Below are 24,594 nucleotides of genomic sequence, written 5' to 3'. Positions count from 1 at the left end.
TTTTTTTTTTTTTTTTTTTTAGATCCTCAAAAACTATCTGTAATACTAAGCTTGGATAAGCCTGTTATTTCCTCCCTAGCAGCAGTAATTGCATACCTCAAAGAATTTAATTTGGAAAAGATGCTTTACAATCCAAGGTAACTTGCCTTATTGAAACTTCCAATTCAAAGCACCAATATACATACCAGTGTTATCTTACAAGTTTTAGCAGACAAATTCCCCACAATGTAAATAACCCACCTGCTACAGTGATAAACATAGTCTCTGTAAAAATTGTACATTTAAGCTCCTAATCGGAACTGAAAGAAGTGTGTGTTTCATGAAAATCTTTATGAAGTATGTTTGTCTAGACATGACTATCAGTAATGTAAGTGAACTTGTACTGCTGACAAGTGTTATTGAAAACAAACAAGGTACAAAACCAGGTGGATACTAGGAGGGAAATGTTAAAGTTTGTTAATCAATATCAGCCATCATATCTCAACCTCCGTTTTACTTTGTGAACAAAATTTGGGACTTTTTTGGCAGCTTTTTAAAAAAACTAATATATTTTGCCAGGGGTATGTAAATAATTTTCTATAGCTCTGGAAGCACGTATAAATACTAATGTGTCGTAATGTTTAGACAGTATGCAGCTTGTCTGTTTGAGCTGGTGAATCTAGTTATCAATTATAAAGAAAATAGACCTTCAACACATCCTGGCTTTCTGAAAAATCCCTTGAGTTGGCTCAGCGGTCACTAGGAGTGGGAGGAACAATCATGTAAAAAGTTCTTGATAGACCGTCACTATTTGTGCAAAGTTACTACAAAAACACACAGACATGGAAATAATCTTGTCTTCCCTTAAGTAGTCCCAACACTTAGGCTTATTAGATATGCTCAGATGAGTACTCAGAATTCGTAACAGGTTTATGCAGGTGGAATCAAATGAAAATGGAAAGGTATTTCCACTCAAGCATCTTTTTATCCTGTCTTGCACAAGTATAAAAGATTGCTATCCTACCTGGCTTGGGTTTGAAACTATCATTGAGGCTTATTGCGTGCTTTAATTAAACAGCTTTATCTGTCATGGATCCTGTGCAAAATATTATCTTGGTTGTCTCAGTATTCCTCTGTCCTGTAAGTAGGCAGGATTTAACAGAGTAAGTCTGCCTGTAAACTGAATACTTGGAAATATGGCGTGTCAGGTGTAGATCGTTCACATGTTATATGAAATCCTTGAAGTTTCAAGTCTTAGTTTGAAGGGCTCCGTACACTACCATTTTTTTTTTAAAAAAATGCAGCAGCATTTAAAAAATTGACTGCAGATGTCAGCTTTAAACATTTTTCAGGTATCTACTAAAATATTTGGAAATTATGTATACCTGGGTTTTCTGGATTTTGGAATGGATTTTCTTCCTTAAGTTGCCCTTGCACTCTCCGTCTTCTAAGCCATCTCCCCTGCCTCATCCATCAAGGAGCTCTCTGACCTGTGGTGGTGTAGCACTGTGGTGTTCCCGCTAATCCTTTTTGGTTGACTTTTGTTTTTGTTGTTATTTGTTTTTTGAAAACGTTTGGGTAGCGAGGGAGGAGCTGGAGAAATCTTGTGAGAAGAAAGTGAACTCCTAGGAAATGCTATTCCATGGTCACATTTGTAGATCACTATTGTCACAGTGCCCTGTGTGCAATTACACATAGTGATGGGGGTAATATAAAATCCATCTTTTATGTAGAATTAATTCAGTACCAGAGGAGAAACATCATTACTTGGAGGCTTATCTAGCAGCAGTCAGTCACATTTGTAGTAGCTGCATCTTAAAATCAAGCGTAATTACAGACTGGGAAGGAAAAGCACTACATCTTAGAGTTGACATTTGCCTGCTGAAGGTTGCTGTAATGTTCTTTATGTGAATGTAAGAGCATCTGAGTGGAAAGGTGGTGAACTATTTGATATCTTGGTGATACACTATGAAGAAATAAAATACATTCTTTGAGATAACTTTGTTCCTGTGTTCATGTGCTTGCATTCTACTGTATTTATTTCTAAAGACTTTACTGCTTTGACTGCTTGATACTGAATTCTGCTTGATGTTTTTAGTGTGCTACATATATTGAAATAGTGAGCCAAATACTGAGGTGAACTCAACTTCAATATTTTTCCTAATGCCAGTGAAATACTATCTGAATACTGAAAAGGGAAAGCCTTTTAAGCAAGGTTGTCAGGCTCATGGATCTTTTGTGATTCTGCAAGAAATAAAAGAGAAATCCTTCCATTGCACTGTCAAGCAACTTAAAATTCCTAGGAGAATTCAGGTCAGTAAGCATATACTGATGAGTCAGTGAGCTTGAAGTCAGAGTTGTGAGATAGTTTTCAGTTTATTAATGTAAGTGACACAGATCTGGATGAAGAAGACCTATGTGGTAGGAAGAATGACAAAAAAATTCCTTACACCTCTGTACCTTCTTGGATAAACAGTCTTCTCCCAGCTGAAAAAAATTCCAGCTCAATTTAATAGTAAGAGTCATGAAACATCATGTAAATGATGAGGGGTCCTTATTAGTGGGTGGAAGTAAGTTTTGGTTTAATATTTAGATAAAGCTAGAAGCTAGATAAAGCAAAATACTAAAAATAAAATAAAATTTCTGCCACAGCAGGACCTTGGGATATGGCTAGACTGCATTGCAGCTCTAGCAGCAAGTAAAAATAGATTTAACAATGAATGATACAAGCTTTTTTTGATCAATGTATTCTAATACCTTTACATAGTGAGAGACCTTTTATTGGCTTTTCACAAGAAGTTGGTACGCATCTAGGAGAGGTTTTCAAATACCCACTTTTGCTTGAAAAATCATCATTTGTATAGCAATTGCTGGGGAAATGTGTCTTGGTGTATTTTAATTTTACCTACATGTTTTCCAGCATATTGGAGATGAAACAGAGAGAATGTAGTTCTTAGATTTTGAACAGTGATAGGTGAACTTAAGAAATGCAGGGATAGAAGAGCCAGGTATCTTTCTGAAGAAAGTGAATAGCTTTGGCATTGGAGAACTACTAGCAGTGAAGTTAAAAGACAGAGGCAGAAGTGAAAGAAGAGAGGGGAAGGTTAAAATGGCTTTGAGAGAGGAGGCGAAAGAGAAAGAATTCAAGAAGATGAGAAATATTTGATTGTACCTTGTAGTAGTGGTGGAAGGGAGTTGGCAAGATGTAATTAAGAGAGAAGTCAAAATGTAAGTTCTTAGCTTAAAATGGTGGACATCCTTGAATTTTCAGGGAAAACGTCATAGAAATTGAGGGAATGGTGTTCAATAAGGCTTTTGTATCTCTTAGGGACTGATGATGTCAGAGTGAAAAAGGGAGTACTGAAGTGATTTTGGGAGGTTTCAAGGTCAGCTCAGGAGATACAGAAACTGAAAAGGAAAGGCATGGTTTGCAGGCACTAAGAAGAGGTGCTTAGCAAAGGATTTACCATCTCTTTTGAGACCCTAGCAGAAGAGCCACAGGCAGGACCTCTTGCAGTCTGGACATTTGGAGCTTGTAGGAGTGCTGAGGCTGTGTGCAAGAAGAGCAGACTGAGAAAGTGCAGACATCTAGGTAGAACAAAGTTGCAGACCTACTCCTTGAGGTCAGTTCAGTGGAGAAAAGAAGACTAATTCAGGATTAAAAATAATGGAGATTAATTTTGTTTCTATTAATCCTTCCCAGGTCCTCTCATATCTGTTCTTGTTCTTTGTTTAGTATGTCTCAGTTTTGTTTTCTGTGTGTTTGTGTGGGTTTTTTTTTTTTTGTTACTGGACTTCTACCACACCAGAGATCTGGATCAGAAGTTCCAAGCCCTCTGGCGATATTGCCTAACTAATTTAAAACTGGTTAATTAAATAAAAAAACATAGTCTGGGCTTGATGTCCTTCACTACTTAGACTGTGGTAAACGTCTTTCATACCTAAAGAAAGCTAATGCTTCTGAGAAATTGAGAGATTTGTTTTTACTCCTTAAAGCTGAATAGGGATTCCCACAACTCTTGTCTAAATATATAGGTTTGTTTTGTTGTTTATTCACCCTTAGAAATCTCAAAGATGTGGACTCTAGAGGTCTGTAAAAGATAATTGAGCAAAGAAAATCTGCTGCTTGGTAGGCTTTCAATGGAGTGCCTTGCAGCTTTGGTGAAAAGTTTTTACAGATTTGCAGAATTAAAGTAGTTGAAAACTACTGATCTGAATAACATGCATTCACTTAGGCTGGGTTACTGAGTATGAAATTATTTATATCTCCTGTGGAGAGAATAATAAATAAAACATAAAAATTGTCCTTCACTACAAGCTTCTCAGGAGTCAGAATGACCAAGAAGATTCAATTTCACAGGTAACACATAAGAATCAAAATCTGAGGATGTAGTTTACTGTCCTAAAGCAAACATAGTAACCCTTTAAACTTGTCATCAAGTGCGGTTCTACTCTGAAAAGTCATTTTATGACTAGGAACCATTTTCTCACAAGTATTCCCCGGAAGTTTCCTAAATCTTACTAGAAGCTTGTGTTTCTTGTTTTTTCCTCTTCTCATTTTTCTCAGCCCGGATGGTGAGATTCTACCTTGCCTTACTTCTCAGTAGTGAAATTGCCAGCCATTTCCATCTTTTGGTTTTTGTGCTGTTTAAGTACTCGAGACAGCTGCAAGTCTGTTCTTTGAAACTCGGGTCACACCGTCAACTACAGAAGGAATTATGGCATCGTGATCCGGTTGAAGTGATTTTGAAGGGTCATTTTTACTGATGCAGGAGGTAGCTGTTAGCAGCATATTAGAATTTCTTAGAAGAAATGTGTTGACGCCCTTGCTGCAAATGCAGCACTGACTTAATATTTGTTTACAACCTTCTTCTTATGCCATTTGGTGCCTAAATTCCCTACAAAGAGTCTGTCTTTGTTCACATTTTTATCAAGTTCTGATCCCAAGCTGAAGGAAAATGAGGGGGTGGAAGCAAAACGTGTTCTGTGCTGTGACATCTGGAATTGTTGGTTGGGCATATATACTGCAGTTGATCTTGGCTGTTATTCTTATACTCTAAGCTCTCAATTACCAGGGTTAATAGCAGGGTGGAGTAACTCAGATGAAGCAAACACCTGGATAATATAAAACACACATAATTTATGCTATGAGAACAACTGTAGCGTATCTGATTCTGAAAGAATAATAAATATACTCTGCAGTGGAGCAGAGTTAGTTGTCTTTAAATATTACCAGAGAGCAAGCTTGCTGTGACAGAATACACTTTTGTGTTATGTGCTCTGAAGCCAGGTGAAGGGGGGAAACATTAGAACCAGTAAACCCACTCTTGAAACTTGCATATGCGTGACTGAGGGTTGACAGAAATAGCCAAAAGCATCCTTTTTGCTTTTGGGAAGAGATGGTAAGGCTTTGGTCCTTTTCCGGCTGGGTTTAAGAGATCACAGACTTGAATAGTAGCAAGTTGAAATGCAGCAAATGGGGGAAACTGTAGTTTAGGTAAGTCCTAGATGCAGAAGAGGTGCTTTTGGAAGAGTAGGTAGAATGTGTTGTTGATCATATGGATTGGGAGCAAAGCAGAAATAATTTTTATTTAATTTTTGCCAGCATCAGCAGTTGTGACTGAAGATAATAAATTACTGTTTTGTTGCTCGTAATATTGTGTACTTCGGGAAGTGCTGCTGCTTTTGCCTCCAAGGTTTTGTTTTGTTCATCCACTTTGGTATTTGCTGCAATAGCACACTAGTTCAGAATAATTATGACTACGGGTGCAGTTCTGATTTGGCTGTACTTCCAAACTATCATTAAACTTGAGGGCACTCAGTTGAATCTACTTTTTTTTTTTTTTAAATAAAATCTGTGGAAAATATTTGTAATTTAACCCATTATTTAGGAACAAATTTGCTAGCAGGCCCAAACACCTGCATACATTATAAATATACAACATTAGTTTCTGAATATTTCATGTTTCTGAAAGTTACAGTGTTGGTTTTGGTTTTAGTGTAGCAATAATGCAGCTGTGTGTGCCCCACAGAAAAGTTTGAGCGTTTGAGTGCTCCCATAGAGAGTTTAAAATTGAATGCACTGAAAAAAATTTTGTGAAAAGTCAAGAAAGCAGTTTTAAATCCTACCTAGCAAGTCATTCTGTTTAGTCTAAGACAATAAAGAGTGTCCTAGATTTTGTGCAAAGGGCAGTCAGCAGTATGATTAACCTAGACAATCATGACTTGATTTGTCAGAAGCATTTAGTGAGGATCTTGCACTTCACTTCATGGTCTCGACTACCTCATGTGTATGTCTGAGACTGAAATAAATTTCATATCTAATATGATTACACATCTAATACAATTATTCTATTAACGTTGGTTCTAAACCAACACAACCTTTGGGTTGGTCTTACCCAGTTCTGTTAGGGAGTGTCAAAAAGTCAAGTAATTTCGGTCATGGTTATTTCATATTAAAAATAAAATAGTTTAAATATACCCTATTTTTATTTTCCTAAATAATTGCAGCCTGTTTAAATTTGTAGAAGTAGTAAAAAACAAGAATATGGATTTTGATATGCTGTTTTGTTTTTAAGTTGTGTTAAAAGTCTGTTCCACTCCTGAATTATTAATTCTTAGTCCTATCCCTTCCCCTGATCCTACAGTGATCATAGCAGAATACTAACAAAAGCACACATTTTTTCAGTTTCATCACAGACTGAAGACCTTACTTCCTTAACCATTTAGTAGATCAGGATTAGATAACAGGAGAGATGGATTTTATTCTGAGCTTTGTCAGAGTCTTTGTAGGAAACGGGGAAGTGAGTCATAAATCTTGTTTTCCTAAGCAGTAAATTAAAAGAAATTATTAGTGTTCAGTTCTTTTATTTATTTGAATAGATTTTAATTTCTTTAATTGACTTTTTTTTAATTTTGCATAACTACTGAATTCTCTAATGTAAGAATGTTGACAGTGTTTCACAGTTACATCTGTGCCCAAATTTAAAATATGACATACGGATTTCCTCTCCCCAGCAATTTCAAACGGTTGTCAAGTGAAACTGAATATATGACAATTAATGGGACAACAATGAAAAATCTTGAAATTTTACAGAATCAGGTAAGGACAAATGTAATGTTATTTTAATAAATGCTGAGATTTTCACAGCCATTTGACATATTGTTCCCAACGAAGTTAGTTAAGTTAGTTTGCAAATCTCACCCAGAAAGTTTAAATTATTTAGAATGGGATTAAACTGAAGGAGGATTATGTTTTTCAGAAGCATAAATGAAAGTTAATCTGTGCTGGCTTTTAGTACGAGTTAGAAATCTTATTGCACTCTGACTAGCAAAGAACTTTCAAAAAAGTTTCAGTTCTTGAGCAATTGCAGTCAAGTGATATGACTGCAGTAGGGTTTGTTTTTTCTTCTGTGCTATTGCACAGACCTTTATGTACAGACTTGCTTAATTTGTTCCAGTCATTTTCTAAAAAGATTTTCTGGCTACAGGAAAAACATACTTGTGTGTCTTATGACTGTTGGAGGTCCTTTATGTAAAGCATTGCTGATGAACAAGATTGGTAAACGAACATGCAGTTGCCATATCTTAAGTCCTAAACAGAATGTTTAAGTAGTGTCGTGAAGATCCTTTCACTTCATCATTAATTGTTCAGTTAAAAATAATTATGCTATTTTTATTATTTTAGACTGATATGAAAACAAAAGGAAGCCTACTCTGGGTCTTGGATCATACTAAAACTTCCTTTGGACGTCGAAGGTTGAAGAAATGGGTGACCCAACCCCTCATGAAGTCCAGGTGAGATAGTTCTTTATCTAGGGCTAAATCTGCGTAATTATGATGTTGAGTATATCCAATGTATTTAATTTGCTTGAAGACCTGAGATACATAGTAGAGTTTACACGGGAAATTATACTGTAGAAGCTGTGGATGTTATACATAGGTTTGAGAGTTAAACCACTGTGTTTGGGCAGAGAACATCTAAGTAGTTCAGAGTAGTAGGCTTGGAGCAAGTTAGAAATTCCTAGGCAGAAATACAGTTGGTACCATTCCAATTCAGTATCCTTTTTCAGACAGTGGATGAGGATTACCTACTATTGGAGAATGTTTTTATTCCTAAACTTGCCAATTAATGTTTGATGTCTTTCTTGCTTCATAAGTATTTACATCCTTAGTGTATTTAAGTTGTGGATGTTTTTTTATCCCTGGATACAATGTGTTGCATATGAAAGAATTTATTTTTACTACTTCTGAAATGTGATGATTATTTGGTCACTATTGTATTTTGAGATATGCTTTATTTATTCATGCTTTAGAATGGCTTTATTTTATAATACTATCATGCTTGTTTTTACTTGTCTCTGTCTTGAAATGGAATCCATCTTTTCTGATTTCTCTTTGCACGTTTTATCAGTGTGTTGCACTTGAATATGTAGTAAATAAAAGTATTGAGTAAATGGAATGTTTGTTACCTACATTTTAAGTTTTTGGATCTATTCCTTTGAATGTGCATTCCCTGAGCGTTGGCAATGTAGAGTTTACTCAATTATTGCTTTGTTCACTTCAGCTATAGTATACAGAGAATCCTTCGGGTTCGGTTGAGTAAAATAATCTTCCCTCGTTTTACTTTTGTAAATGTATCAAACAGTTTTACTTTTTACTAATTTTGAATAATTTTAAATAGTGAGGTGTACTACTGTTCTAGCGTCTTGCTGTTGTCAGTAATTTACAAATATTTCTGCAGAAGCATTTTGTTCCCTTGACCAAAGTTAAGTTGTTAAAGCACTATACTTTTGAAGCACCACTGCTTAATTTTCTTATTAGCCTTTTTGTAAGTATCTTTTCTCAGTAGTGTAAGAAAAACACATAATTATTTTTTAACTCCTTTTTTTTGTTAATTTAGAATATTAGAGAACTCTTCTCATTTGTAGGAGAAATACTGGTTAGACTTTTTCACACTGCAGTTTCTGACAGGGATTTAATAAGGTTTTTTTTAATAGCTTTTATATATCTTAGCCACTTCAAAAAGGCTTCGATATAACCATCCTAAATAGTATTAGACTTTATGGCGGTTGATTATGTGCTTGGTGTTCACCTTAAAAGCATACAGAATTTCTCTGCCACTTGACAAGAATAAATTGAAATAAATTAGTTTATTTCTTTTTCTGCTCTTGAGGCACCTTGCGACCTTTTGGGAATTGTTTGTGAAGTTGTCAGCGGGGGGAGCCAGAGCACAGGCCCTGGTCTGGTGTGGTGGCAGCACTGAGGATGGGCACCTGAAAAGGAGTGCCTCTACCCATTTTGCTCCCAAATTATCATGTTTGTGATGCAGCAGGTGAAATACCATTCAACAGTAAAATAGACAGTGTTCTTACCTTGACACAGAGGATAGAAAGCTGCTTGATTGGGGACTTCAGGCCCTCTTTCTTAAACAGAAAATTTAGTTTAAATTCTCCATTGTGTCTATGCAGAACCAGCTTTATAAGTTTGCAATTTTGGTTTCTTCTCTTTCTCCTTTGCTCTTTGTTACTTCTAGAGATTGCTACTTCCCTTTTCCAGCCTTTTTTCTTAGTATGGAAGGAAGTTCCATGGTTGGAGATGACAGTACTCCTCAGCTGAAACTAAAAAGGCTATTTTATTTCTGTGTATTTTTCCCTTTCTGACTCTTGAGTTTGTAATTTTGTGTACTTAGTGCATCAGACATTTCACCAGTATTGTTTCCAGTAATGCACACAAATGCACTTAGAGAACATTCTGTAATTGTAGTTCACCTGTGCGTCCTGGAGTGATGTTTTCAGAGGAAGTAAGATTTCTGTACTGCATCTTTTCCAGTCAGTGGGTAGGTGCATTTCCCTTGGTGTATCAAAAAGTGAGAAGGTGTAATTACTGCTTTATGCCTTACAGCTGAAAATCACTTGGGATGATGACTGACTAAATTTTCAGGGGAGAAAACATACACTAGGTTGAATCAAGGTAGAATGTGTACAGACAGCTCATTTGGGCAAACTTGAAGATATCCATTAGATCATCGGTGATGTAATACATTTAGAGACTAACAAGAAAAGGTTTCTAGCATTAGGCATGTGTGATTTAAAAAGTAATTAAAAAAAGAAAAGGCTTAACCAAGGATAGTGTTATGTCCTCACTTATTCACCTAGGTATACAAAGATGATGATGAGACTGTGTGAGTCATTGAGGACTGAGCTCTTTAGGAGGAATCAGGAAAGTAATTTTTTTTTGTAGGAGTTACATCTTTGTGGATTACAGAAGTGTTATCTTGCCTTGCCTATCTTGCCGTTGAAGTATAAGTTCTGTGGAGTGCCTTTCTCATCTAACTTCTGTAAGGGGAGTGGGAATAAAATTAAATAGAAAGCTAAGTTCGTTGAAACATTTTTGACTGAATGAAATGTGCTGTTTTCCTGTCGGGCAATGGAGTTTCAGCTGGAGAAAGGGTAGAGCTGTGTGTGATCATACTCAACAGCAAAAGGGCTAAGGACTGGTCTCAGGATACAGTGTTGTAATACAGTGTGATCTTTGTGTCTTTGTATGGGTGCAACATTTAAAAATAATTTCTTTCCTAATGCAAAATTAATCTCAGAACCTGTGAAGTTGATGTGAAACAGTCTGCTTTTTGGATAGCTACAGGAAGAGGAGAAAGATAAGCTTAACGTAGGCCTGATGAAGCAAACATGGATATGGTTTGCATCTTTCTTGTTTTGATGTTGTATATTATGGATATGTTGTCCTATGGTGATGGTATAAAATAAAGTGCAAGGAAGTTGTTGCCCTGCACGGGGACAATCTGAAGCCTCATCTCTTTGAAATGTGGTTTTCTGTGTCTCTTTGTTATATCCATGGTTACTTCCTCTCACTGTCATCTTTACATCTCCCTTTTCTGTTCTCTAAGTGTTATGACTGGCTCCAGGCTGTAGCAATGCTGCTTGTCCAGTCTGGAGTCCGGAGTAGACAACTGTGGAATAAATACTGCATGCTTTTCCTCATCGACTATAAATTTGTATCTGTGCCTTCCTCAGCTGTTGATTCTTGCAAAATTTGTAGGAAATTTGCTTCCTTGAGATCAAACAAACACCTTCCTCATCCTTGTCAAGGTTGGCTGGAATTGAACAGAGTTCAAAAGTGAAAAAAGCAGATAAGTAGCCAATTATATGGAGGTTTGTTATTTCCATATTAGTTCAGACTGTAAAGCTAATAAAGCTGTGACTAGGTGCTTAAAGTAGAACTTGAGATAAATGATGGGTGTATCATACTGAGCAATTTATAGCCACTGTAGGGGAATATATGTAGAATTCCATTCCTGTGCAGAGAACTCTGTGGCCTGTATGTATAGAAAGCATTGCATAAGAGATTTTTTTTTTTTTTTTTCCCTCTCCCTCCTAGTCTGTTCCTGGAGAGGTGGAATATCTTTTAAATATCAGTGGGTGGACTTCATGAAGTGTCATTTCTAGTACTGTAGCCAGGGAGAAGGTAGAGACTTCACTATCTAGATAACCTGGAAAATGCCGGTGTTTGCCTTTGTTGCAAAAGTGCCTAGGTTATGAGTTACAAGAGTATCTAGTGCAAAATTTTAAAAGCTTAGGTGTGGGGGATGGATGACTGGAAGTGATAAAATGTTTGTTGTGTGTATGATGTGAACATACTAGTTTGCACTATGCTCTCTCTTTGGGGTGATATCTACTGGTTTTTGAGGGTATTTGTCGTTTGAAGTAGTTTAGACAGACTGATCTACGCAGCCTGTGCAGACAGAGTGATCCACAAGTACCTAAATTGTATTTCTTTAATATTCTGTTGACTTTCTCAGTTTTTTAGTATGTTATGTATGATGTGCAGAAGCTAATGTAATGAAGTTAATGATAAGATTTTGGAGAGCAGAATGCCCTAAATACAGATCTCAGAAGTCATGTAACTTCCAGGATGGAAGGTTTGCTCAAGGTTTTGGAGTGAATAGGCTTTGCCCATGTCAGACTGTGTTGAAATAGGAAAAAACCTCACCCTTGTTTAAATACCAAGGAAGGAGAAAAATGGTATGTATTTAGAGAGTTGCCAGAAACGTTTTGACCTTTGCTTTGCAGGCTAGAGAAACCAAATTTTTAATTACCCCTTAGAAACAGGATTTCAGGATTTTTTCCTGTGATTCTAGTAGCCTTTGTGCCCCATTTCTTCCAGTTCTGGATGAGATGACGCTTTAACGGAGGCTGAATTGAAGCCTTGTAGGAAAGTAGTAATAATTACTATTAGTCTGAACCTACTTTGCCTGCAAGATCATAGAATGACTATAGATTTAGCAAATTCAGAACTGCAGACAGTTATCTACCACTAAAGAAGAGAAAGAGTGTAAACTGGTATTACTAATGCAACATGACTTTTATTTGGAGGATATGTACCGTAGAGCTGGGAAGAAGAGGGTCCCTTTATAGTGATGTTGGCAACGACATGTCTTTCCTAATATAAAACCAGCTTGTTCTAAATCCTCTTGCTTTGAATGGATTGCGTGCTGTTTTATTTATACTTTTATACAAAAAATACAGTCCTAAAGGAAAGTCTTTCAAGTCTGACTTTGTCATTGTTCCCTTAATTAAGATATCTGGACAGTAAAACAAACTACCTAAAGGTCTTTAAAGAAACCTATTTTAATTCCAAGTTAAACTGGTTGTCATTTAATGCCATTGTCATCCAGAGCTGGATTAGAATCTTCTTTTGCAGTAGTGATTTAGGAATAAAATCCATCCATCCTACAGCAGAATTTCACCGGCTAAATTTTTCTGCTAAGAATAAAGATTTTATAGCATCAGTGCCAATATAAAATGCACAAATGCAGGTTACAGCATATGCGTGAGATCTCAAAATTGTTGTAGTAAAGAAAAAGATTGCAGCATCATCACATGTATTCATTCATTTTTGCTAGCTGTGTTTTGGTACCGTTGAATGCTGTGTCTAACTCCTTATAAATGTAGTAATCAGGCATTCATTCATGTTGGCTATAGAAGCTAATGGTTCCCTTTTTTGGCACAAATAGCTGAAATACATTGTGTGTGAACATGAACAAAAAGTGTTTGATTACCATTTGCATATTCTTTTAACAGATGTGAAGACAAAGTTTATAGTACTTGTATATTGCTGTTAAGTATTTGAGATCCATTCAGGAATATTGTCTTCTCGTGGTTGCATGTTTATTTAGGGGAACTTTGGACCTCTCTGGAGGGGTCTGAGACATTTGGAGTTTTGAGAGTAAATTGCTCTGTTTCTTCTGCATATAGAAAAACAAGTGAACAGGTCCAGAAGGATGTTAATTTTTTTGTTTCATGTAAATTTCACTGTAGTAATTACCGTTGTTTTGTACTTTTTCCTTGTTGCTAATGCATAAAATTCCAGCGGTCACAGCTCCATTTAACATTTCAGAATTTATCCCATAAAGTTAGCCAGATTCTAACTTAGCCACCTAAGTAAAAAAGCCAGAGACAGACTGTTTATTTTTGTTTGCTTTTTCTTTAAAAAGATATATACAGTTTATTGATTGCATAGTGTAATTCTACACAGCTTTGGGTTTTGATGGCATTAATTACTTCTTATGAGAGAGAGTGATCTAAAGCAAAAAACCACTGTACTGTTTAACTTAATCAACTCCTAGAATGTCTTCGTTTGTAAGCTGTGTTCTGAAGCAAGGTCAAGAATAAAAGCAAAATATCAGGTGAGCCAAAATATAAAGCAACAGAAGTCAGAATGGCCTTCACTGTGTCCTGTGTTTGAGAGCAGCCAGTGTCACAGAAGAATATGAGAACCGGGTGACTGGGTACTGTTACCTCCCCAGAAGACTCCCAGCTTCTAGCAGTTTGCGGTTCAGGGACTTCCTCAGGCACAATCGATACCCACGTGTATCTTGCATTTTCCCAATGTTTAAGTAATACATTTTCTTTCTTTGAAATGCTGTAGTTAGGCAGGAGGCTACTAGGCTTTGATCTAGATAATATAGTTCATGGGAAGCAATGTTTGTTGTTTCATACCCTTCATTATGTTTTTTTTCAGGCATTAAATTCTTGTGACTGGTAGTTTTATGTATTGCTGAGATCTCTAAACAGGTGTAATAAAACTAATTTCAAATCTGTGCATTCACTGTGCTTGAGCTATGTCCTTACTGTGATGAATGAACTCATACTTCGTGCATTTATCATAATGCACAAAGAGATTATGAGTTTTATGATAAATTTGTACTTATTTACCTTGTATAAAAATAAAACCTTGTATGACTGAAAATTTTCTGCAGTTCTTATATCGCAGTTATGTTATCGATTTCAGTCTGATTTCAATGTAATGATACATTATCACATCTAAAAATGTTAGGTTTTCTTCACTGTATGAGAGATTGGCATATCTGTTATCACACTAGCAACCATCAATTCTATTTAGGTGGTTAAGATGTTCAGATGTTAATTCAGTGCAGTGCATTCGTATCTGCAGCCTTCGGCATTGTCAAAATAGTTTTTAGTTCAGGATTCAAATATTTTTGTATTTGATAATTTTCTGTACTGTTCACATATCTGGCAGCAGAATAATACAGGGGACTATCTCATGATTTAATTTCAAGTAGTTCTTATAAATGACTAAAATAAAAAATTCTGCAGTTAGGTTTTGTTATGTTTAAATACACTGCAAAGCGATTTTAGTGTTGTATTAATGTTGCTATTCTTAAATGGAGAGTATGGCAGAAGTAAGTGTACTGTTTTTAGTCAACTGTCTTATGTTACATTATTTCACAGAAGATTGTTTGGAAAATTGGATAGAGCTCAGGTTGCTGACATGGTTTATACAGATGGGAAAGAATAGGCTAATATTCCACATAAATAGAGAACGAAGTTGTAGCCAGTTTATAAAATGTAAGACAGTTTCTTAGTATAAGCTGTTGAGTTTCTTTGTATAATGTTAGATTCAGATTTTCTAGTGGTGGAATTTTTTTCCAGATTATGCAGAGACTAGAAACCCCAAACTGTACACAGAATATGCTGAATAACTGTGCAGTGCAGAACAAATTTCTTTTGAGGTGGTTTAACAACTGATAAGGATAATATATTGGTCCTCAACGAAATGTTTATTAGTTTAAATATTTAAAGTTTAAAAGCATACCTTGAAATTAATCATCCAGCTGCTTTTATAATATCTCTTTCCTGTCCTTCTTTCCTCATACATATGAAGTTTTACATAATTTTTCCCTGTACTTTCAGGCTTTTGAAATAGGACTCCCACTATGTTTTCAGGTGGAAAAAATGGGTCATTTGATACTGGATGCTGTTTTCCTGACCCTTTCTTATTTGTAGGATTAAAGCAGAAAAACTCTATGGATGCTTAGTTTTAGATTACTGGAGCTACAGTAACATAGCCATATGTGAGGGTGATTAAAGTGCAGATTAAGCTTTGAAGGGAGGAGTTTTTTGAATATCTGCATCTATTTTACATATTACTGTATGTTTTCAATTGGCCACGTAAATATAATCATGCTGTTTAAATTAAGTGGCGGTGTTCTGGAACAGAATTCTGCTGCTTATATGTGCTTTTTATAATAAAAATACAGATTATTTTCTTCTTTAAGGTACACATGTTTATACTTTAACAGTTCGTTATTCCTTCATGCAGAGGAGTGTTCCAGGGTCTCAAGTACAGTGCGTTTTAATAATTCTCCATGAAAATGTAATTGTGGCTGATGATACTGACCTTTCAGAATTTCAGTATAGCTGTTTGCTACCTTCAAACCTGCATACTTGGGGTATTTTATTACTTTGTCACTGATATTAACACTTCTCAATTTCCTTTCCATTATCCAGATATAGTTTAGAGCGTCTCACTAATTGATGTACAAAGCTTAAATCTCTGCTATCTTGAATACGCTGTGTGGATGTCAACAGCTTGCTCTTTGGTTATATCGTTGCATAACTTTTGGTAACCCAGCCAGCATACACCAGATACGTGATTGTGTCTCTTAAGGATCAGATTTAAAGCTCGGACGTGTTCTGTGCTGAAAACAGCCCCTAAAGGTCTCAGCAGTTGCACTTGACGGCAGCTGCTTTGTGCTGCTGTTACTTGCAGGTTGCCTGGCTGCCCAGAGAAACAGGAGCAATGTTTAATTTTGTGCATTTGGAGTGGAACGGTGGTGGGGAAGAGGAAGGTGTTTTTGTGACCTGTAACAGGGCTGCTGAGCAGAGCCTACAAAGTCTGACAGTCGGTTTTCCTCAGGGCTGGGAAAAAGCAGTCTTTCAGGATAGTGGAGTGTTTTGGGTGCTGTGGTGTGATGGGAGAGTCTGCTGTCCAGTGCAGAAATCACCGACTGAGTTCCCAAGGTGCCTGGGGTCAGGACAGCAGGGAGCCCATCCCCCCAGTTTGTACGGTGGCTGTGGAGGAGTGCATCTACCTGTGCTCCAGGTAGATGGTGACAGGTGGGGCACTGCAAATCCTGGTTTTGTACAGCAAGGCTGCTCTGGGAATGAAAATGTGTCATTTGTGACAGATGAGGGGATGGCTTTATGATATTAGTATAAAGCGGTATGTCACTGCAAAAATCCTGGCACTTAAATAGATTTATGTATATCCAAGTGCACATCCAGTCTACAACGTTCTCTCTTTCACATGCAGTGTAATAAAATTTCAAGGACTCTTAGATTTAGCTGTCTCTCTGGGCCAGAGGCCTCTGTTGTAATGTCTGCAACCTGTGGAGCTGCCTAATTTCATTGATTTCGTCATGGATAGTATTTGTTAGTAGCTACAGTGGCAAGTGGCACAGCAATTCTTCAAAAAAAGCTGTGGGCAAGACAGGCAGACTTTTCCCAAAATCTTACATTTTGATTGCATCCTTACTTTTTTTCCCTCTGTGTTGGCAGAGCTCTAAGCATCTCTCTGGTTTGTGAGAACAGATGTGGGCTGGGCTGTATTTGCCTTGCACACACTTGACTGGTATATGAAGTGTCAGTATCAAGGAACTGCTTCCTTCTTAACCTGCAAGGGTGGATGGACAGATGGACGCATAGCAGCGTGGGAATTTTTGAGCTTTCTTGTCTCAGGAGGAGAATGTTGTAATAAGGCTTACTTGTCATTCTGGGAGAAAACACAAGGCTTTTAAAATAAGCACTGGGATGTCTTAAGGATTTTTAAGGTTTCTTGGAACGTTATGTTTCAGATTCAGCCTTACTTGCTGGAAACTTTTTGAATGCCAGCTAAAGCCTCCCAGCGTGATGGTACCCGCAGAGTGTGCCCAGCAGCACATTGTGGGGAGGGGTCTGAAACAGATGTTTTTTGTTGTGAATTCTTTTGCTTCAGCAAATCTTACCATAGCTTTCACCTAGTTGACCCTATTTTGCAGTGTACACAGTTACCTCAAAGGTAAAGTCTGAACATGTAAAAGCTACATTCAGAGGAATTGTGCTATTCAGCTTTGACACATCTCTTTCACTGCTGTCTTGCAGTGACCTCACTACCTTTCACTCTGTTTCCTTTGGGCTGTATGCATCCATGCACCCCTAATCTCAGTCTTTTCGTAGAAAGACACATTGAGGCAATTTGGTTCCACAAAAAGCAGAGATGGAGTTTACTTTAGCTCTGCAATCTACAGCCAGTTTGTGGATATATTGAAAGTTGTAACTGCCGTTAGCAGCAATGTAAATTGAGGTGAACCTTGGCAGTAGGTTTTCCATTTTAAAGCTCTTTTTTGACAGTGGCTGTAAGAAGATGATTGTAAGGAAGGTGAAAATAACTATAGAATTATTTCATTGCATAAAAAAATGTTTCCTCATTGATTGACTTCAGTCCTGGAATACTGAGATTCGTATTGCAGGTTATGGGGAAAAAGAAAAAAAGAAGCAAAAAACCGAACATGGTTCTGATTCATGTAATTACCAATTGCTGGTCTGGGTCAAAAGTAGAGGGGCAAATTGGTAACCAGTATTTATACCCTGTTGGAATAAAGTATGCTAAATAGAGTTCAAATGTAAACTCACCCTCCCCCAGGTACGTGCCTGCAAATTTGAGTTAGATATTCAGGATTCAGTGTTGCTTATATTATATACCACTAGACCTGAGCACATAGACATGAGCACTGAAGTGTGTATTTGGCTGTTTTGAGCACAGAGAGGGGATAATAAGCATATATCCAGGATCTTGCTTACATCTTGAATGAATGCACAAGATTCTCCACGTTTCTTAATTCTTCTACTTACCTATTCATGAGAATGTGACTGTAGTCAAAGTTTAAAAAAACCTAACAAAACCAAAACAAACCAAAGGAAAAAGTTCACTAGCTCTATGCCTTCCCCTCAGAGAAACACAAGTTTTATTTATTAATCTTATGATTATTCTTTTACAGTGAAATAAATGCCCGGCTTGATGCTGTGTCTGAAATTCTGCTGTCAGAATCCAGTGTGTTTGGTCAGATTCGAAATCTTCTTTGTAAGCTGCCAGATATAGAGAGAGGCCTCTGCAGTGTTTTTCACAAAAAGGTATACCCGTAATTACATTAATCTGTTATTTTCTAAGTGGTGCGATTCTATCTTAATGTACTTCCATAGTTTTTGCATACTTTTTGTTTAAAAGTATTTTCTTTTTAACAAGACTGAAGCTGAAATAACAAAGGGATGTAACTTTTTGTAAAGTTATTCTTACCTTATGATAGAATCTTATTTTATTTGTTATCAGGTTTTGTGAAGTTATTTTTACCTTATGGTAGAATCTTATTTTATTTGTTATCAGTGATATGCTGATAGAAGAAATGTCTGAATAGAATTCCAGAATACATACATCATATTGCTAATGCTAACAGGAAAAACATCTACGGTACTCATGACTTAGTGGCTGGATTCAGTGAGATAGGATGGTGCAATAGGTCCTTGTGCCATAAATCCTTGTGCCATAAATTATTTCCCTTTAAAACAATGGATTGCATTTTGTATGCTTATCTAAAATCACACTTGCAACTCACTTGGCTGTAGTTGGCTGTTTTCAAATGAATGTTAATTTGTTTATAAATTCTGTAATTTGGATCTCACTTGCACATTTTAATAAGAATTACTTGTAATGAGACACTGACAATTCTTAGTTGAAGCAGATTAATGTGCTAATGGCACCTGTGCAGTACTTCATGTTCTTTTATTTCACTGTTATATTTAGAGGTTTTGAATGTTTGTTTTAGGTAAAGGAATAGGTGGTTAGAAGAGCAAAGTTTTAATTTCTTTGGATGGTACAGCACAAAGGTTTCCTCTCTCTGAAAATGTGAAACTCTGTTCTTGTATAATTTTTAAAGCCATAATGTAGCAGTGTTAGGCACATGGAAAGATTTGCATATTTAAATGAATGGATACAGAGGTCCAGCCATAATAAAATTTATTAAAAGAGGGAGTGTGCACCAACTTCCCCATCTTCTAAAATGTACAGTATCCATATGATACAATGTTCTTTCAAAAGAACTGTCCAGGAATTAGATAATTCACTTCTTAATGGTTTAACTCATTTCAGGTTGAGTAGTATGTAATAAGGTTTGTAGGGATACATCTGTATTTCACAACATCTTGGCAATCCTCCACTGCTATCCTGTGCTTCCTTTTTTTTTTAATTTATTTTATTTTATTGTAGTAGTTTGTATCTGTTTCTTCAGGTGACCCTTCCTGTTTTAGGGCTGCTTACCCTTCTCAGCTTTAAAGCTGGCATTTAGGTGGAACCATTCAGAAGCCCTGGATTTTCATGTGATTTTTGGAATGAGGTGACAATGTAGTTTGTCTTAACAACAGCCGCTGTAGCATGAAGATATGTTTAGTGAATCAGATGCTGGAAAGAAGTTGCAGGAGAGGCGAAGTGCTCCAGCAGAATCCTTAAGAAGGATAAATGCAGGGCGGGGAAGATCCAAGCACAAACTCTTCCTTTGATGAATAAGCTTCCCTTAGTAAAAACCTAGTTTGTCATCCATTGCAGAACACAGTGAAGAACATCCAAAGCAATGAAGATCTTTAGGACTTTGAGGAGATCAAAATGTCCCTGAAAGACGGGGTCTGTTTTGAATAAAGAATCAAAAGCACTCTCTGGGAAACATTCTACAGTCTAGACAGACAGTGAATATGGAGCCTGAAGAAAGGTCCCTGCAAAGCAGATACATATTCAAGAACACAGAATAACTGGTTTTCATGATTTTTTTTTTCAGAATATCCAGTAAATGCTGCCATTTCAGTTCTCACTAGGAGCCTTTCCAGTTCTGTTAATTCCAGATGTCTGTCTCCCACATGCTCAAAATGAGGTTCCCTGCAATTTCATTCCCTCTAAGGCTTACAGAACTCTTGAGTGAAGCTCACTGTTGGCTTAACTAAAGGAATATGCTGTAATGCAGGCTTGTTAATTCAGTGTCAGCTGCAGGAAATATAGGTGGATGTGGCAAGTATTTTGGCATTCATGCCCTTTAAACTTCAGTAATGTTATTATTTAAGGAGGTATGTTTCAGGAAGGGAGACCTCTGAAGTGTGCAGAGGTGGCTGGGTTGTCTCAGTCATTCCAAACATCTTTTGTTCAGATCAGCCACTGCAGAACTTTTATTGTGCAATGCACTTTGCACCAGTAACCTCTAGAGGAGACAGAAAAAAAATGAAGGCAAACCAGTACTCTGTTTTGGAACTGATTTTGCAAGGCAGAGCATCCTTATAGGAACTCTTCTGGTAAATAACATCATTGTATATTTTCCTGGTCTGACTATTAATATTTTTTTTAATAAGTCTGCTAATGATTTTTACCTGGTGGCATCGTTCAAACTGGCAATTGTTAATCTGACCCTCTACAAGTTCCCATTACCATGGACCCAAACCCCATTGCTGTTTTCTCCTCAGGTATGAGGAATCTGTAATTAGAAAACCATTCTTGTAGTGGGAATTAGGTATTACCTTGGAGGTCGTATTACTAGCTCCAAGTTTGCCCCAGCCTGATAAAGGTCTATGGGAATGGTTAAGGAGACAAGAACAAAGTTACTGTTGCTATGGAGGGAGGAATTTTAATACCAGGACTGATTGTTCTTCTCAGTTCTTGCGGCTCCAGCACCTGACATCTTGCCAGGCAGAAACACTGTCAACAACAGAATGGCCTCACCCTTCTCTATGTCAAGAAAAGGATGTCTGGAGATGAACTGTTTGAAGGCTTCTTGGTAACATTCAGGAGTTGACTTCAAAAGGAGACTGAGAGACAGGGAATTGTCAAGAGTTTTGTCTTAATGGTCCCTGGAGCTGATGCAGAATTAGATCTTGCTGGAAGACACATTGGCTCAATGCTTTCAATACCCAGTTCAGCCATGCCCTCTAGCCTCTGGAGAGAGCCACCAAATAGTAGAGTAAAATTTAGGCCACATGCATTTCCTTTTGTGCTCTTCATTTCAGGACAGTGGGAAATATGAATGACAGGGCGCTACATTTTTTGTCTCAGTTAATGTGATGACTGTTTAGCCTTGCCTTGGAGTGCACTGAATGGCAAGAGAGCAGTCAGAGAGGCCTGTGCTTGAGTAGCTCTAAAAACCAGTACAGAGTAAACATGCCATCAGTACTTTTACAAATGTGTCCTACAGAGCCATCCTGGTGTTGCATGCTGGTTTCATGCCCGGTTTCGTGCAGTGTGTTTCAGAAGATAAATATACAAGCTTGATCCATGAGTGTTTATCTTATTTGTACCCTTTGCTCAATAAACATTATTTTTTGACTAAAGCTCAGTCATCAAAGTGGACAGGAATCATCATAACAAATGGTCATTGAATTTACAGATCACATTAAAGTGAAGCTGTTTCACTGAACTCCTACACAAGGAGTGAGGTCAATATTCAAACCTTACGGGAATGTGTTGTAAAATGTCATTTCAATTTGTTCTGCTCCTAACTCCAGCCATAGGCTGTCCCTCATTCGGAGTTCCTCACAAGTTGCTGCAGTTGGGAAAACCTGTTTGGTTCTGAATCAGTCTCTAAAACTTTGCTGCCCACTTACCAGGCTGCTCACCTGTGCCAAATAAAGCAGGCAGTTGCTACAAGTTGGGTATTTGCTGCTTGGCTGCCTACAGGCTACTTGTGGGGTTTGCCTTTCAGTTTTTCAGTGAATACTTCACTATTTCACTGTCATGCTCAGACTCCTCAGAGGAGAAGGGTGCAGCTCAGCTGGGTGATAAGTGTTTAAAATCTTTAATGTAAGTTTGTCAGCCAGAATGATGCTGAAAATGTGCCCTTCCATGGAATTTCACGCTTCATTGAAGATAGTGTGATTTTTTTGAAGATTCAGAGAAAATCGTAGTTTTCTGATTTCTTTCTCTTTTATGAAATCAATACCTGTCATATATGCTTAGGAAATCAGTTACTGTTTCTATAGAATGTTTAAAATAAATTCTCCCCGTAGCAATATATTATTGACTTCGTCTAACACACGTTAGTTTTTTTCCTCTTTTTGTTCTATGATAGCAGTATGCACATCTTGCCTACACTGTACTTTTAATCTTATAAAGAATTTGCATTGCAGATATTTCTAGATATGTGTTATTAAATGCTGATTTAATGGTTTCCCATTAAGCTGATTAATATAAATAGTGGCATAGCAAGGGGACATAGTAACCTTAAAATGAAATACCTAATTTCTCCTAGTATACTTGCTATACTAAAACCATAAAGGTAGTTATTACAGTTGGAAAGGAGTGATAAATGTATGCTGTGTTTCAACTCCCACTTTTTTTATTAGAAATGCATTTAACTTGGAGCGGTCAGTGGCTGGCAGCTGTGGGTCTCTGTGGCTCCCTTCTAGATCTGTTGGAAACAATTTCACTAACGCAAACAAGGCTAAATTGCTTTCGGTATTGTTGAAAGGATGTTAGACGTGGCATACTGCTGTGCCTCTCTCATGCATTCTTCTCAGTGGCAGCTGTACCATTTTCAGTACAGTTTGATAAACTGCTAGTTGAAAGTATTGTTTGGCATCACTGTCATCTCTGAGGTTATTTTTCTAGTGCCAGAGAAGCTGTAGCTATCATTGACAGCATTTCAAAATTAGACTTCAAAAATAGCATTGAATGAGCTTGTGAGAATCTTCTGTGAATGCATGACTATTAATCCTGCTTTATGTAAACCATTTTTACTGTATTTTAAAAGCTTCTAACTTATAACACAGTTATATAGCTTTTGTAAGGTTACTTAGGATTTAAAGGGAATCAGTCCCACTTTAACGTAGACCAGCTTTTCAGAGTTATTTTTATGCATCTGTTCCAAGTTATCTGTTTGCTTAGTAAATCATTTCTGCAGTGGACCCATTAAATTTTAGATGCAAAGTCCTGCAGTGTTACTAAAATCAAGCCAGGGGAAACAGTAATTCTCTGAATAAGCACAAAATGGGTATGTTCACCCTCTTTCTTGGGAATGTTGTGTTTAACGAAGTTGTTTGCAGTAAAGCATGCTGAATTTGCATTCTCCAAAGGTACCGTAGACTAGCTCATACTAGAATCAAATAGGTTTTAACTCATTAGATGACTATTATGGTGTGTAGGCTGTCAGAGTTGCTGTGAGAAGCATCAGCATATTCATTAAGCATCCTTTGAGAAATCTCAGGATAACTTTCAGGGTTGTTTACAGTGTCTTTTGTATACAAACAAACAAGTTTGTTGGGGTTTGTTTTTTATTCCCCTGATGATTCTTTTAATAGGTGACACTGCCTTGAAATCTAGTGTCTTCCCCTTACTGAAGCCTCACCACCCTTACTGAAGAACACCTCAGACAGGTGTTCTTATATATTCTTAAAATGTCTTCTTTTTCCCACCGTCATACGGATAGTGTATAACTCCCTATTTGATTTCTTTTTTTACAGAGCAATTCAACAAAAAAAACCCAAACAAACACCACCTGTTCAACTGATGTATTTCTTACTGTCCATATTTGCTCATTCTTCTTTTCTGGATGTTGTTTTCGTATGAATCATGTAATGCTGTCTGTCAGGGAGCTACTTTGCAATTTCGCATGGCAGGGCTTCAGCCTTTGCTTCCTTCAGTACATTTTGTAGCAAGGGAAGTCTTGCAGAATTTTATCCTTTATCTGCATCAAGGTTGATGATGGTGATGCAGTCACTCATACTGTATTTGACTTTGACTTTGAGGCCAAGCCTGGATTTATCATTTGTTTAGTCTTTCAGACATTTCTTTTGTGCTTTGACTTCAAATGCCATTGACAGATTTACTGCTTTATTATTTTGTTTTATTTTGTTGTCAGAGCTTTTACAAGATAGAATAAGTAAGTTCCAGATTATCAGAAAGATGTTGATAAATTGCAGCATGGAGAACCAAAGTTTTCATGAGGCTGAATAATGGATTGTTTATAAAGAAAGATTAAAAGATTATCGGTGGTTAAATTGATGAATAAAGGAGAACAGAAGGTTGAGAGGTGTTTGAAGGGAGTTAACAGCAAAGAGGGAGTTGGGTTAGTGTAATACAAAAGAGTAAAACTAGAGATAGTGGGATTACTATAATGAAGTGAAATGTTGGATAAAACTTTTACATTATGATACTTACTGCTTTATGGATTAGTTTCTGAAGGGAAGTGGTAAGCAGAAAAAATGAGCATTTTCAGGGAAACCACCTGATGGG

At 37.0% G+C, this 24,594-nt stretch overlaps 1 protein-coding gene across 3 annotated transcripts in view; it reads left to right on the top strand.

The window, feature by feature from the left end:
* MSH3 (mutS homolog 3) overlaps positions 1-24,594 on the top strand; it is a 118,467-nt gene that overhangs the window by 44,359 nt on the left and 49,514 nt on the right. For 2 of the 3 annotated variants that reach the window (XM_054186851.1, XM_054186849.1), the window contains 4 exons: positions 23-137; positions 6,997-7,081; positions 7,667-7,776; positions 18,338-18,470. In XM_054186851.1, coding sequence (XP_054042826.1) covers positions 23-137; positions 6,997-7,081; positions 7,667-7,776; positions 18,338-18,470 — 443 coding nt within the window. The remainder of the gene's footprint in view (positions 1-22; positions 138-6,996; positions 7,082-7,666; positions 7,777-18,337; positions 18,471-24,594) is intronic. The other variant, XM_054186850.1, reaches the window with a different exon arrangement.

The sequence above is a fragment of the Rissa tridactyla genome, chromosome Z, assembly GCF_028500815.1.
Source record: "Rissa tridactyla isolate bRisTri1 chromosome Z, bRisTri1.patW.cur.20221130, whole genome shotgun sequence".
NCBI classification, from domain to species: Eukaryota; Metazoa; Chordata; class Aves; order Charadriiformes; family Laridae; genus Rissa; species Rissa tridactyla.
This window is presented reverse-complemented; position numbering and strand designations above follow the sequence as displayed.